The 15,963-nt window shown below is 39.0% G+C and overlaps 1 protein-coding gene across 4 annotated transcripts in view; it reads left to right on the top strand.

Moving 5' to 3' along the window:
* Positions 1-15,963, top strand: part of ATP8A1 (ATPase phospholipid transporting 8A1) — a 237,352-nt gene that overhangs the window by 143,179 nt on the left and 78,210 nt on the right. For all 4 annotated transcript variants that reach the window (XM_070045570.1, XM_060299279.1, XM_030881147.2 and 1 more), the window contains one exon: positions 14,506-14,678. In XM_070045570.1, coding sequence (XP_069901671.1) covers positions 14,506-14,678 — 173 coding nt within the window. The remainder of the gene's footprint in view (positions 1-14,505; positions 14,679-15,963) is intronic.

Below are 15,963 nucleotides of genomic sequence, written 5' to 3'. Positions count from 1 at the left end.
AAGGAAACAGCACTTTGCACCATAGCTCCTTCAGATCTTGTGTCATACAACCCATGGCTGAGATTTCAGGCAGGTCATTAGAATGAGTCTAGGTAAATCATTATTTATTTTTCATTGCCATGGAAAAGAAAAGCATCCTATGTGTTCAAATTGTACTGATAATAGTAAGAGATAGGGTTACCACTCCATCAGCACAAAGAATAATTAACATTTAGGTGATAAACTTAGGAATATGCCATCTTAGGAAATAATATTAATATAATAGGAAATAAATTGTGGGTGTTCAGAGTTTTGTCAAGTGACAATTTTAATGTACTCAGATCATTCTGTGCAGTAGCACAGTGGTTAAGGTACAGTTCTGCCCCACCTGAGTGGGGCACCCTGGGCAAAGTGAAATTAGATAACTTCTCTGAGCCACTTGTGCTGCCTGTCAGGTGAGGATAATGTTACCCTTGGATTGGTATGGTTAGCACAAGGCATGGCACGTATAAAAAGGATATGTTACAAAATTGTGTAGAAAAGTAGTCTATGTTGAAGGCTTGCTCTACAGACCTAATATGGAAATCTGATGGGCTTTTCTGCCTCTGCACATCCCCGGTTCCTTTCACAGCAAAAGCAGCACGCCCTGCTAGTATGACGCCTGAGAGCAAAGCTAGGTGTTCTCACCCAGTTACCTGACAGTGTCAGCAAAAGAGTGTCTTAAAAAGCTTGATCATACTGTTTTAATTTAGAAAGTAAGAATTTCATGGAGGAGCACCTTTAATAATCTAAAGTAGATCAGAATCTATTAGATATTTGTTAGGTAACAGAATTTTCTATCATGTGACTTTGAACCACTTTGTTTTGGGTTCTGATTATGATCTTGGTATGAGACGTTTTCTTAAGGGTCTGCAAAAGCACAAATTTTAAATTACTGGCTTGAAGGATATTTTGTACTTCTTCCCTAACTCTACAGAAATGCCCAGGAAGTATCCCATTAAATTCACAGAAACCCCTTCCACTTAATGACCTAGATCCTGTCTGTTAAAACTGGAAACATCTGAAAATGTGAGCTAAGAGCTAGGGAACCTCCTATGTGACCTATCTTTAGCTCCCAGTGTCTGATTACAGCATCTTTCAAAATGTAGTAAAACAATTCTGGAAGGACTGAGTTGATGTTATATTAAGGAGTGTGATTATTATAGTATTCACATCCCCCATAGCATACCAACTCTGTGAATCTCTGGAAATACTTTCAGGTGACCCAGAATATCTTTTTTGATGGATATGATCTAACTTTTTCTAAAAGGTAGAAAGAAATTGAAGACTGATTCATTGAGATAGCTCAGGATTTCACTACCCTCATTTGTCAAGTCTGGGTAGGTGGGAGGAACCATAATTTCTTAAGCCATTAACTCTGTAGGTACCCAAATCATCTTTCTTGAGTCTCACATGATATACCTGTAACCTTGGCCTCTCCTCCTTTTAGCATCTTTTTTATGTGGAGAGTTGTGGGATCTGTCCTGAGAGGTAGGGCTGGATCTTAAATTTGTTCTTGTTTTTTCTCCTCTTTTCTACTGTCTGGCTTCCCTAGGAAACAAAAAGGGGCAGAGAGGAAAATTACTTACTATATATTTATTGAATCAACAGAAATGATGATTAAATATGTATGTGAGGAACTTGGAGAAATAAATTTCTTCCACTCAGAGTCAAAAGGCTTCCAGTTTTCCCAAGTTGAACTCCTGAGAAGCCCTGCCCACCTCTCCTGCTGATCATCTGGGCACAGTTTTTTCAGTTTCTGCTTCTGTTGACATTTACATTTAGCCTGATTAGGAGTCAGCACCCAATATAAGGAAGCAGAGTATGGATCCCAAAGGAATATGCAGCTTTTTGACTGTGTGAAAAGGGAACTGCTTACCCCTGCAGGGTTCTATGCGTGGCTATTATAGTCATAAGAAAAACACTAGCTTATGTTTATAAGTGCTTATATTTTGTACTAAGTACCGGACTAAGGATTTTACAAGGACAATCACATTTACACCTGAAAACATTAGTAGGCAGATACTATTATGCCCCATCTTGAAAGGTTAACTTGCCCTCTAGTGCTAAGCAGCCCTGGAGGCTGTATCTAAGTCACTGGATTCCAGAGTCTAAGAAAATAAGAGTTCTCTGGGCCTCAGCTGCCAGTGACTCTTATAAAATAATAATAATAATATCCATCTCTAGGATGTTGTTGTGAAGATTAAACAAAACAGTACCTTTTAAGTACAAGGTCTGGCATTTAGTAAGCACATAAGAAGTATGGACCATTACCATGATCGTGATCATTTCTTTTAGCATCATTACTCCTGGGGGAAGGGGGAGTTGCGTTTTGCCAGCTGCTGTAAGAGGTGATTTTAAACAGCTGCCCTCCTCACTACTTAAATTTCTCTACTTAATTTGCAAATATGAACTTAAGCCAGCCTAGGTTTGATTATGGATACCAGTCTTTTCCCTCCCTCATATATTTTACAGAAAATGAATTGTTAACCACATTTCATATTAACAAGGATAAGAATATATATTTTTCAACACCACGGGAAAAGAAAGCCCTTTATGGGATTGCACATTTTTTTTCCTAGCCGAATTTGATTTTCTAACACCATGTAAGCTTCAAATGTAACTTACAGGCATTCATGACATAAATGGTGAAGTTGTCATCTGTACCCTTTTAAGCTCGACTTATATGTATTATGCAGACAAACCTTACTGCTTGGGGAACCAGTCACTGTTGAACGGCTTCTGAAAGAAGTCCAGAATAAGCAAGTTATTGACTTGACTCCGGAAAAGGAGGGGAAAAAAGAGAATTGAGGCTACTTCAAGTTTTGTCTTGATATGTCCCATGAGTCTAATGCAGTACGTTTTGTATTGCTTTGAAAAATAGTTCAGGCAGGTTTTAAACCACACTGAGTTTTCCTCCACTGCCAGCTCGGGAACTTTAGTATTGTGAATTCTCTTTTGCCATTAGCAAAGCTGTTTCAGCTTTTTTGGCCTGAAAATGTGTAAGATCTCAGTTTAACTTTTAAGGTGTTAATGTATCCCTATCAAAAGCAAAGATATGTTTTTATAATGTCCCATTGCAGGATGATTGTTCAAATGCTGTCTGGCACACGGCTTACTTCAAGTAGCTCTCAGTGAAGAAAGCCAACTTTGTTCCGTTTGAGAGAAACGGGTTAGTAAAAACTATATATAAACATTACAAAAAAAGAAAATAACAGAAGAACAAATAATCTGTTCTCTGTTCCTCTGATTTAAGACGGTGTCTGCCACAAGCCAAAGACTGTGGTTGAAAAAGTTCCATCAAACCCATTGTTTGGTCTCATAAAAACAAAATGTGTCCCCTTTGCTCAAACAAAATTCTGTAATCTTAGGTTGTGTTCAGATCCCTAAGTGAAGTTGTTCACAGATTCATAGTGTTGCTGTTCTGAGAAATTCTTCCTCCCCCTAAGCCTGAATATTCTTTATCTTTTTTTTTTTTTGGCTAAACATCTGAGCTCTTCTAAGACTCTCTGAGACCTAGAATTACCGTTAAATGCCTTCTAATCAGTCTGCCCTCTTGCCATCTCCCAACAGCTTGATGGCATTTTTGAGGTGAGCAGACCATGCCTCATGACTTTTTTTGCATCTCTTTTTTTTGTATCTTTTGATGAATCAGCATAGCCATAAAATTGACGGTTTACAGGAAACCTATGTGTCAGGTAAATCTGCACGCGTTAGCCTCTGCTCCTATACGGATGACGGTGTCTGTCTCAAATACAGATGGAGACTTTGAGTTCACAAAGCTAACGCCTGTGGGATCCTGAGTCTTGACCTAGATTGCTCTAAGTCCAAAACTGTTTTTGTTTTTGTTCTTAAATAACCCTTCCTTCTCCAGAGGTAAAGGGGACTCAGTCTCAGAAAAAAGCATTCTGGAAGGCACGCCCCACGTTTGCCAGCTTGCCCCTACCTCCTCTCCCGCTCACCACCAGGACTGCAGAGCAGCTGAAAGAGGAATGCTCTTCTGGGAGATGGTGGCGTTTGGGCATCTTGTATTTACGAAATTCAGGAACGACCCTATATTTCGTTTTACTGTGACAGTTGTACATAGATTTATTTGAATGGATGTGGGAAATAATGGAAATGGTGTGCATTTGGAATGTGCAGTGAGAAAACACAGCAGATAATGATTCTTCGGTATTCCTACGTTAATTAATTCAAATCATTAGGGAAATGGGCCCAACATCAGCTTTCTTTGTGGTTCTGGGTAAGAATTTCTCACAGACCCCAGTTGTTACTGTCTCCAAACCGTTGATTTGGTAATTTGCTTATTTTCAAAAAACCGGTTGTATATTCTGCGCAGCCTCTTCTGGCTGAATTGAAGGCCATACGAGAGACTGGATGTCTGCCCATCCAGTTCCTCCAGGACACTTCCTCCTGCCCTTGAGTCACCGCCGCCGCTGGAGAATATTTAATGCCAAGCTCAAAATAAGTGTTTAGGAGACTTTCAGTGGTGGTTTCAAATAATTACTATGAGAGCTTTGGTAAAAGCCTTTATCCACAAAACTATTTAAATTATATAATTATATCCCCTACCTCACTCTTCCTTCCTTTCCCGGGATTTGTCTGTCTTTGCTCTGTGCCGCCATCCCAACACTGAAAGATAGACTTAGACCCAGATTGGACACTTTCTGCCTTTCTCTCTAGGGTACCCAAAACGAGAATAGATGCCTCACAACGAATTATTTGCCTGATGGAACCTATCATAACCCCAAATCCCAAACCTCTGCCCAGGGGCCAAGAGCAATTTACCCAGCACTGCAACTTCCTTTTCTTAGCTTCTTCCATTCTTTGACCTGTTTCAGATGGCATGACCCTACTGGGAGATTGGGCCATTTCCTCAATTACAGTGTTTCATATCTACGCCTGCCCTGGAAAGCTCATATCTGTGTATCAGCAAAGCATGAAAAAATTTTTTTTCTCTGTTTCCCTCTTCATTATATTTAGCAATATGTATTGATTAAGTGCATTTGCTTGGCTGCCTTCCACTAAGCTGTTTTAGAAGACCTCTTTGGCCATATGTTTTTAATGATTTCACCTTCTGTCTGCCTTTACCTATTTTAGAAAAATGACTTTATGTTGGTTTGGTTCTATACAAGTATGTTTTTAAAGGTTATGTTCTAATATAGCCTAGGAGTTTAGAAACAACAGTTTTTCTGGTCAGAAACTGTCCAAGAGAGAGAGTGATCCTGACGGGGATGAATACTAAATGGACCAATTGTATATAAACGTAATTTCTCTTTATTCTCAGGTATATGTTCTTTACCACTTACTACCGCCTGCAGTAGCTAAAGAAGTAGTTGATATATGTGTTGCATAGGGTTATATGGAATGACCAGTGTTCCACTGAATCAATAATACAGTGTCAAAAGATAATACCCAATGGTTTACCGACGTTGCTGTCATGGAAATCATAACTCACTCTTTAAGAACGTGCTAACATTGTCCATACTTGATATGGTCAGAATGTATTATTAAGAATGTCATTGGAATGTTCCATTGATTTGTAATTTTAGGGTATGAACATTTGGAGAGTGCAAAAATAGAGAAAGAATGAAACATTATTTGGCCATAAATTTGTAAATACCTCATGTCTTAAATGATGATGAGGTGGGGCCACAAACCACCAAAACAGCTAATAAAATAGGGGTTAGTTTAAGATTTTTATATATATTTTCTTATTTGACATTTTAACTTAACTGATAGTAGGTTTTAAAACCAAGTAGGTAAACTAAGGTTTTTTCACACACACACACACACACACACACACACACACACACACACAGAGTATTTATTTATCTGCTTTTAAAAATCATCAATACCTAAGAAGTTAAGTTGATGGTGTTAGAGCTGAAGAACATGCCAGCGAAATAAGTCCTCTGTGTTTTGTTTATCATTAGTTATTTTCAACCTACTATTTGTGAAGCTCTCATTTGCATATAATGCTATTTTATGTAACTGCATATATATATATATATATTTTTATGGGAGCTTAAAGTCTAACATGTTGATGTGGTCATCTGCAAAAAACATAGTATGAGAGAAATACCAAATCACTTTGTAACTTTCAAGTTATTTTCTGCTCAAGAGTTGTATCAGGGCCTCCCTGGTGGCGCAGTGGTTAAGAATCCACCTGCCAACGCAGGGGACATGGGTTCAAGCCCTCGTCCAGGAAGATCCCACATGCCGCGGAGCAACTAAGCCCGTGCGCCACAACTGCGTGAGCCTGCGCTCTAGAGCCCGCGAGCCACAACTACTGAAGCCCACGCGCCTAGAGCCCGTGCTCCACAACAAGAGGAGCCACCGCAATGAGAAGCCCGCGCACCGCAATGAAGAGTAGCCCCCGCTCACCGCAGCTAGAGCAGCAACGAACACCCAGTGCAGCTGAAAATAAATAAATAAATTTAGTTTTTTAAAGAAGAGTTGTATCAGGTTAGAGACAGAAATTAAGAGATAAAGAAAAACAGTCTAGGTTAACTTTATAAATATTTGTCCTCCTACCACCTAGCAAGAGCTACATGCCATATGAGAAGAGATAATGCCATCTTTTCTGTAATTGAGGGAAGACAGGTTTCCAGATAGTTTTTATGTAGAAGAAGTAGTAGCTAGTAGAGTTGGGTGTTAGCAATGAAAAAGTAGATTGAAATAAAATTGCCATTAGGAGATTTCAAAAGGAAACTGAAAATCATCTCAGTAATATACCACTTGGATTGCACTGATGTTGTGCAGTGATTGACAGGTTGCAGAACATTCATTCTTCTTCGGGTGTTGACATCTCTCTTAGACCTGATGTCAGAGGAAGGAAAAGAATTAGTCTTTCCCGGAAATCACCTCTGAGCCAAGCACTGGGCAGGACACCTGAGTTAGCACATCTTGTCACCACAATAACCCTACAAAAGAGATATTAACCCAATCTTATGAATGAGAAAAATTTCACTGAGAGAAATTAAGTAACCTGCCTGAAGAAAGACAGCCATGAAGTGGGAGAACAACGATTCAAACCAAGTCATTCTGATACCATATTACTGCTAGTTAGTCAAGTGAAAAAATAAATAAGGACGAGGTAGATTGGAATACATATGTACTCCTGGTGAAGAAGTTTATCGATAGGCCATGAAATAAACTTACCTGTGACACCTATGATGTGGGATATAATCCTTTGTAGAACGCTGAGCCTAGGTAGCCACCTGATCCAAAAGTATTTTGGGGTTCTTGGTGTCTTAAGTTAGTGGTTGAAGCCATTCCTTATTTCTCATTTAGTTTTTTCATAAGGAACTTTTTTTCAAAATAAAACACCTAATATTTCCTTTCCAAGAAAGGTGAAAAATGCTTGATTAGCTTGTTTTCACCTTATATTCTACAACCACCTAAAGGTGAGGAAAGCCTTGTGTTCTGAGCCATGGGGTATGTTTCAGCTTCTGGAACTTAAGTCCTTTACCATGTGGCGTCATCGTTTTGCTTCCGATGTTATTGGTGCCCAGAAGCATCATGTGAACCCTCATGGCCATCCTTGGCTTTCTAACTAAAAAAACCCCACTTTTTTATGGTTACATATTTGTTATATGTTGATGGCTGCCTTCTCTACACTGATTGGTAACTTGTGCACATCAGCTGATGAGTTCTGAAGAGTTATTTTACAGTGACCCAACCTCCAGCAAGTTGTCTTATTTCATCAGTCACCGTCTTTGTTCCACAAGATGTTCTCCTGTAACATTATGTTGCATTTTGTCCTTTTGGTGGAAAGTAAGTGAAAACAGAAACCCGCTGTGCTGCTACTGAAGTGAGAAGCACAGGCTTCATAAACTTAAGTCCATTCTGACAAGGGTGAAAGTTGTGTGTCTTCCAAAAGTGATTCAGCATTAGCCAAAATTCTATGCTTATTTCACTTAACTGGTGGTGAACTCATGATAAACTTACGATAAACATAAATTTATCATTTGACCTGCACACATTTAAGAGATTCCCAGGAATAAATCCAGGTGCTGAAGGCTTATTTGTATTCTGACCCAAATACCAACATATAGTTTGAACTAAATAAGTATTATATGTATACTTTTTTCCTTTAACTTTTGCTCTTGGGCTTAGCCTTGCTGATGACTCCTTCTGGGATAAGATGAGTTATCACACATTTTCTTCTGTCACTATAAGTAACTGTGGCCCTGGAGCAGGATGTGGGTGTTACGACACCCATACGACACCCACACCACGACATTTAGGTGTTAACATTTTACACTGTCTGTAACCTTCACATCATTTCTGCTGGTTAGACTGGAATAGACTAGTCTTCTAGTCAAAGGCAAGAGGCTTTTATTTACCTCTCCTTAGGGATATTTCCACATTCTCTACTGGGGTGTTTCCTGGATATGTTCCTAAGTAAGACTCTCTGTTCTGTAAACCCCTGAAAGGAATCAGGAAGAAAAACCAAAGGCCAGAGGCTGAAAAGGGCCATTTTTATGCAAGTGCTTTCTGCAACATTACATTTGGGGCCATCAAAATCATAGTTCTTAGGTGGCCTAACATGTTCTTTGCACATCTGGCCTCTGGATTCTTTAGAGTGTTCCAAGCAGAGTTTTTGCCAAAATGCAAACGACATCTTGCACGCTATGATACTTTCCAAACAAGTCAGGGCTTTCAATTTATTTCACTATAAAAGTGTGTTCATTGTCTAGGGTGCCCTCTGTGATTTTTATCAAAGATTTCCTCGGCAAACGTCATGTAAAAGTAATTTTAAAAGATTATCATAGGGCTTCCCTGGTGGCGCAGTGGTTGAGAGTCCGCCTGCCGATACAGGGGACACGGGTTCGTGCCCCGGTCCGGGAAGATCCCACATGCCGCAGAGCGGCTGGGCCCGTGAGCCATGGCCGCTGAGCCTGCGCGTCCGTAGTCTGTGCTCTGCAACGGGAGAGGCCACAACAGTGAGAGGCCCGCGTACCGCAAAAAAAAAAAAAAAAAAAAAAAAGATTATCATAAAGCTGCCAGTCTTTGATTTCTTAAAAATTGTTGTTATTTTATTTTATTGGAGGGTATGGTGGGGGTCAGGGCAGGCCACCCTAAAATATGCCAGACTGGCATATTGAATATTTTGAATTAAAGTTACTTAAGAAACAGCCAATCCAAGAAGAACATTCTGACCCTCCTTTGTCTTTAGAAAGCAAGAAATAAATCTCCCATTTGAAAAGTATCCGCCCTGCACCAGGAGGTAGATAGACATCCTTATCACTAGAGATAGGAAATTCCAGGCCAAGAAGGCTGTTTAAACAAAATTTGTTACTGCCTCACTAATTTACTACCCCAAGCTTAAACGTCTCTGTCTTGTCAATTCTTTACAAATTTGTTGTTTCTTTGTCTAAAAATTATAAAAACTGCCTGCTTTGGTCACTTCTTAGGTCCCATTTCTATGAGACCTCCATGTGTACTAATTAAATTTGGGGTTTTTTCCCTCCTGTTAATCTGTCTTGTGCCAATTTAATTATTAGGCCAGCCAAAAAAACTCAAGAAGCAGAGGGTGGGAAATTTCCCCCTCCCCGACAGGTATTTATGAACATGTTATCTGTTTTGCCAGGCAATACAAAGATGCAAATAGAACTTTATTAAGGCCCTTTGGTCTGAGTTAATCTTTGTGAGGAATTGTACTTGACCTCATTATCTGCCAAGCATCTTTCTTTCTTTTTTCTTTTCCAAGCGTGTTTCTTATAAACCAAATACACATTGTTTTCTTCTCATAAATCCACTATTATATAACCTGCTTGATCACTAAGTAGCTAGTCTAGGTGTTGATTCCATTATTCATTAGACAATTTCTGTTATATGCGATAGAAGGAGATGTTAGATCATAACCACCACTTTGTTCTCCATTTCCTCTGCAATAAAATAAGCACACTAACATTTTATTTATTGCTCTAATTAAAAGTGTCCAAGATTACACAGGAGTTTTACAGGCAGTAAAAAACAATGGTCACACAACAAAATCATTGTAACTTCCCACAAGGTATTCTCCAATCATTAATAATTTGGTTATTCTTTTATTACCAAGCTTGTATTGATTTTATTTCATCTCTTTATCAAGGACCTCAGTCCTGCAGGGAAGTAGAGATATAAACAGATAAGCAATTATACATCACACTACATTGTGTAAGTATAAACACATATTTGGAGAATCCAGAAGGTGGAGGTATTCATGTCACCTGGAGGACTCAGGAAAAATAGAGTTGGGGACGTTTCTTGGTTTATTTATTGTTCATTGCTTTCCGTATGTAGTCTTAAGGGAAAGAAAGAGTGACAGTGGGGGAGAATAAAGATGCAGGGGAGAAGAGGGAGGAACAGAGGTGAGAAAAGAAGGCAGGTCTTCCTCCCAGCTCAGGAATTAGGGAGGATTAGGTAAAGGGAAGTTTTGAGATTAAGAGAGGAAAGTTGAGAGAATAATTTACGAATGTTCTCAGTAAAGCAGGGAGATGTTTGCTGCACTAACAGGAGCCAAATTTGGAGTCTGAAGAAGGGAAGAAAAGGTCTGGAGTAACCTCTGGGAACATTGGAATTGGCTAGGCCTGGGTGAAAGTATAGATCAGCAGTAATGAGCACCCATATAAGAGAGGAGAGCTGGAGTAGAGCCTGTCCTCAGGGGGAGGTGATTTTATTCCCTTTCTAGTCCCTGTTGTGTCAGGACTAAGAACAGAGAAGTGTTGGCTGTAGACTGAATTGTGACTTGGCAAAGCAGGAAAGCTTGGAGGAGCTCATAAGGGCCCCTGATGAGCACTTGGCTAGGTGCAGCCCAGGGACAGGGAGAGGAGAGCTGAATGCTCAACTGTCGTGTCCACATGGGATGCAGGCTGTGAGAGGTGCAGGCAAATCCCGCTTTCCCTGCGGCTCCTTCCCATACCTGGGTCCCCGCCTGGTGAGACGCCTGAATGCCTGTCTGTCTCCCCAAACTGCCTTTACTTCTGACTCTCCCTGATTATAGCAACAAATGCTCCTTTTCTTTCAGCCCACAAATAAGACTTTGTAGCATAAGGAGATACAGAACTTTTATGTTGTTGTACTCTATGGTCTTTTATCCTTTTTCTGAGTTAGCTTCTCATTTATATATTTACACTTTCACATGTCACTAAGTTTAAACGTTTAAACATTTCCCCCTTCGGTAACCAAAAAGAAAACAAAGCAACAGCTAATGTAGTAATAAATTTATTTCTAGCTACAGGAGATAAGCTTCAATGCAATATGGCCGTAAAGTATGGCTCCCAGGCTTACAGGAGAAGCAATAAACTTTCATAAATAAAAGAATTTTAAAATACTCCTGGCAGTATAAATAAGGGTGAAATATAACATGTAACTGGCAGCACACAGCCAACAACAGAGCTGCTTACAAAATAAAACTGTAAACGGAAATAAGAAAGTGTTTGCAGCTTTTCTGTTGCTGTTACCTTGCGCCCTAGGTAGGCTGACTGGAGAATTCACTGTGCGAAGATTTTGACTCACCTTCTGAAATGTGATCTCTGTTACATCTCCTGACACTGTTTGATTTGCTGCAGATCTGTGATAATCACCCAGGAAACCCAGGGATGCTGACGCCACAAATAAGTTCTCAGTACATTTTAAGATGTTAGAGAACGCCCTCAGAAGAAGGGAGAGTGGGGTGCACAGGACTGTGTCGAACAGACAGGATCATGAGGGGCTTGCACAGCCAGGGGTTTACTTGACTTTGAGTCTTGCTTTGCAGCTGATCTATAAAGAAATTTGAAGTCCTCTTGAGGTACATCTCAGGTTTCATTTAGGTTTTCAGATCAGGAGTGACTTGGGCAAAACTTAAAAAAACAGAGTAGCGGATGGATGGATGGATGGATGGGTGGATGGATGGATGGATGGGTAGGTAAGTAGATAGGTAGATAGGCAGGCAAGCAAATAAATACACAGGTACACACACATGCATTTCAGTGGACAGTGCCTTGGTTTGAAAGACTGTTGAAGTAATAATCCCTATTATTCTCTAGAAAATTAAAGAGCACGAAGGAGAAGACTGACTGCCTGTCTGTCTCTCTCTCAAATCAGAAGTGATAATAGAGGGGAAATGGAGTGCTTCCAGTGGGGTGAAATCAAAATTTATCAGTGCTCTCATTCCATAAATATGTCTTTCCCGAGCGTCTGTAATTACAGGCACTGTTTGTGGCTGGGAACCACATTAAACATTGTCTCTCCCCTCAAGGAACTGAGGGTCTTGCTAGCATAGAGTGAATTACACATGATAGCATGGAGTGAGTCTGGGAGGGCTTGGGAGGACAGCTTGGTTTCAAAGATAGTGGAATATCTCAGGAGGAAAGGGTGGTCCAGAGAGAGGGAATAAAGGAGTCAAGGTTGTGAAGAGAAAAGCGAACGAAAGTTAGCTGGACTTGGATTTTAGATTTTATCATGTAAGCAGTAGAAGCCATTGAAAAATTTTAGAGCAAGAAGAGACTCATTTGTGTTTCAAGTTTGTTTTGTAAAGAGAAGGCTCTGTTGGTGGTAAAGACAAGATGAGAGACAGATGATGAGGGCTCTAGGGAAACAACAGGGGAAATGGTATGGGGATTTCACTTATGATTTGCTATGCCTGGTACTGTTGGTTTTGTTTTTGCTGGATAATGTAGAGAATGACTAGCTAGTACAGAAATTTAATTCTGAGTTTGGTTTCTCTACTTAGTAGCCATGTGTTTTGGGGCAAGGAAATTAAACTCTAAGTCTCATGCTTATCATCTGCAGAATGGGGACAATAGTTGTGCCTCCTGCACAGGGTTGTAGTAAGTGTTAACTGAAGTACTGTATCTGTGTGTGTAGCCCTTAGAACCATGACTGGTGTGTGGTACATGCTAAATATTGTTTTATTTTATTTTCATTTTTTATCTGTGTATTAATCTGCTTGTTTGTTCATTTCATCTATGGGAATTTGCTTTTAAGACAATCCAGGGTAATCTGCTATGGATAGTCATTGATAAATTTGCTTGCAGAGTCTTGCTGACACTTTTTACCTCCTTTTCTTAAAATTCTCTTGGGCCAAAAATTTCCAGTAGGAAATAGGAGCGTAAGGCCTGTAAATTAAAACAGCTCTTTCTCCCCGATGTAAAGTGTGAACAGAAAATTTTGCAAAGAATGCTGCTATATGGCGGCCCTTCATGTCACTGTGTGTAACAGGGAACAGGGGAAGTGTTAAATGAAGTTCCAGCGTTCGGAGGGTTGGGCATGCTTACTTTACGGTACAACACTGTTCTGTTATTTCGATAAACAGATCCTGAAATTCCAGAACGTAGTGTGAACCACATTTGAAATACGAATGTAGAAACACCTTCAAAAATCCCCAATATAAAATTTTAATTACCTCTGTCTTTGCTTCCCTCTTTGTGAAGATAACTCAAATAACTGTACCACAGTCTTAAATTGGAACGATAATTATATCTCCTTTGAATATAACAAAAATTATTATGTATTATTTTTTACTATAGGTATATTTTATTATATAAACATAGATTTGTTAAATTTATTATATAAATAACTGCGGGCTCAGATACTAGCACTCAGAACAAAACTCTAATAGGAAAGTAATTGTTCCTTACATTTCCTTGTGCAGAGCCCGTGTTCTGTGTCTTCATAATGTTAGGGCTCCGTTGAAATAAGAAGCTGTCCCTATCAGGTTATAGGAAAAGTCTACAGGATCTAGGGAGAAAAATTAAGTATCTTGAAATTTTTTCCCTTTGAAGAGCTGGGAAAGCAATAGTTCTTAACAGAGGGAAACAAATACAACCTCTCTATATAGCTGAGGTGAACAAAGCCTTTCTTGACACTAAAGGTTTTTATTGTGCCTGAAAATGAACTCTTCATTGATGGAAGGGGTTCTTTTATTCAATCCGTCAAGATTACTAGGCCACATGTCACCATCCCCAGCTGAAATACCGCATCATGAAATCGCGATTAAAGTTATAGACGCCAATTCATGAAGTGGGAAGAGATTACAGATACTACATTTCCTCCTCTTGAGAATTAAGTTTCAGTCGCATTGACAACTTCTGAAAGAATACCCATAAATTATTTAAATTACGTTCCCCAACTTTTCCCCTTGATTCATAGCTAAGCAATTTTGACTAGTTCAGCGTTGTTATGCTTTAACAAGATAATGTACTGAAAATATTTTAAGAAGATTGCGACCGTGTGGTTGGAATAATGAGCAAAGATGGCAGGGGAATGGGTGATGTGTAGTCAAGTCCCAACCGTGCTAGGAACAGGGTATGGCTTTAAGGGAGTCGCTCACTTTTTCTGACAATGTTTGTCCAGTCTTCTCTGAGGGGCTTTCGTGAGAATCAGATGAGTAGAGGTATGTGAAAGCAATTTGAAACATAAAAAGCACTAAAAATAACTAAAAGTAGTTGCTGAACAACCTTGGTAGAACAAATGGGAGTAAATGTTGAGGGCATCTTTTGTTTAATTTTACAGGGAACAAGGGAAACTCTCAGTCGTCACTGCACTACCCTTGGTGATGCTCTTCGGAAGGAGAATGACTTTGCTCTTATAATTGATGGGAAAACTCTCAAGTATGCCTTAACTTTTGGAGTACGGCAGTATTTTCTGGACTTAGCTTTGTCGTGCAAAGCTGTTATTTGCTGCAGGTAAGTTCTCCATGGTATTGTCAGATTTCAGTAATGAGCAACTGGATCCTAAGTTCTTGATTTTTAAAGTTCCTTGAAGTTATTTTATCCAGAATCATAAATGTCAGGTTATTTATTAATTCATTCACTCAGGGTTCACAAACTGGGATAGCATTTATTAGCAGAGTTTTAAAAGTGAGTCCTGACAATCATTAATGATTATTGTTCATAATTTGAATTGGCAGGTTTCTTGCCATTCTGTGTTTATTTACCTGCATTTCCATCCAGGGTTGCTTCTCTAAAGGTTCTGTTTTCTACACTTAAATCTTTGATTCTGTTGCTTGGACTTATTTGGGGGAATGCATGATAGGAGACACTAACTGAATCATTTTCCAAATAGCTGAGCATTTTTCTGAAGACTGTTTATTGACCATATAATCTTCTGCCCTCTAATTTATAATATTGCCTATATCCTAAATTAAAATCTGTTTTGAGGTATCAAGGCCTACTCCGTAGAATTGTATTTTTGTGAACTATTTAGCTCCAATCCTTCCTGAACTTCTTGTCAAAGAATCTTCCTCATGTCTTTGACTAAATTGTTTTAACAAAGTCTTCCTAAAATTTAAAGTATATTTATGACTATGCCCAGTCTCTTCCCCTCTGGTCACCATGAAATGCAAGGATTTTCCTCTTTGCCACCCACTTACTGAATCTTACCAGCTGGTCAGACTAGGCGTTGGGTAGCAGTTCTCAAATTGCTTTCTCTTCATGCGAGATGAAATACTAGCAGGGCTTCTGGAGAATTTCTCAGAATCTGTGCTTTTAACATTATCTTTAAAACTGTACTATTGGCAAACTTTATTTGTTTTACAAACTTTATTTGTAAAACTTTATTTTTCTCTTAAAATATATTTATGAATAAAAGAATCTTCTGCTTTTTAAAACTTTTTTTGGTCCAGGCTTTATTTACTTAAATACCCTGTATATGATATTGTCTCCAAACTTATAAGCCATGCCTTATAGGTATTTCCTAAATTTCAGTGGGTTGTTTTTGTGAAATATAGTTTAAACCATACTTAATAAATATCCTTGATAAGTGTCATTTCAGCCTATAAAATTATATTATACTCAGAGCATTAAGAGTTGCTTATTATTCCTAGGAATCTAATTATTTCATTTAATTTTTCTTCTCTGTGGCATGTATTAATAAATACTATTACTATAAAGCTTTTAGGCAATACAGTGTACAGATATTTAGTATTAGTAATAATCAGACTCTGCTTAACCATGAAGAAAAAATTGGAAA

The sequence above is a fragment of the Globicephala melas genome, chromosome 5 (assembly GCF_963455315.2).
Source record: "Globicephala melas chromosome 5, mGloMel1.2, whole genome shotgun sequence".
NCBI classification, from domain to species: Eukaryota; Metazoa; Chordata; class Mammalia; order Artiodactyla; family Delphinidae; genus Globicephala; species Globicephala melas.
The sequence above is the reverse complement of the archived record's forward strand: the minus strand, read 5'-3'. Positions and strand labels throughout refer to the sequence as shown.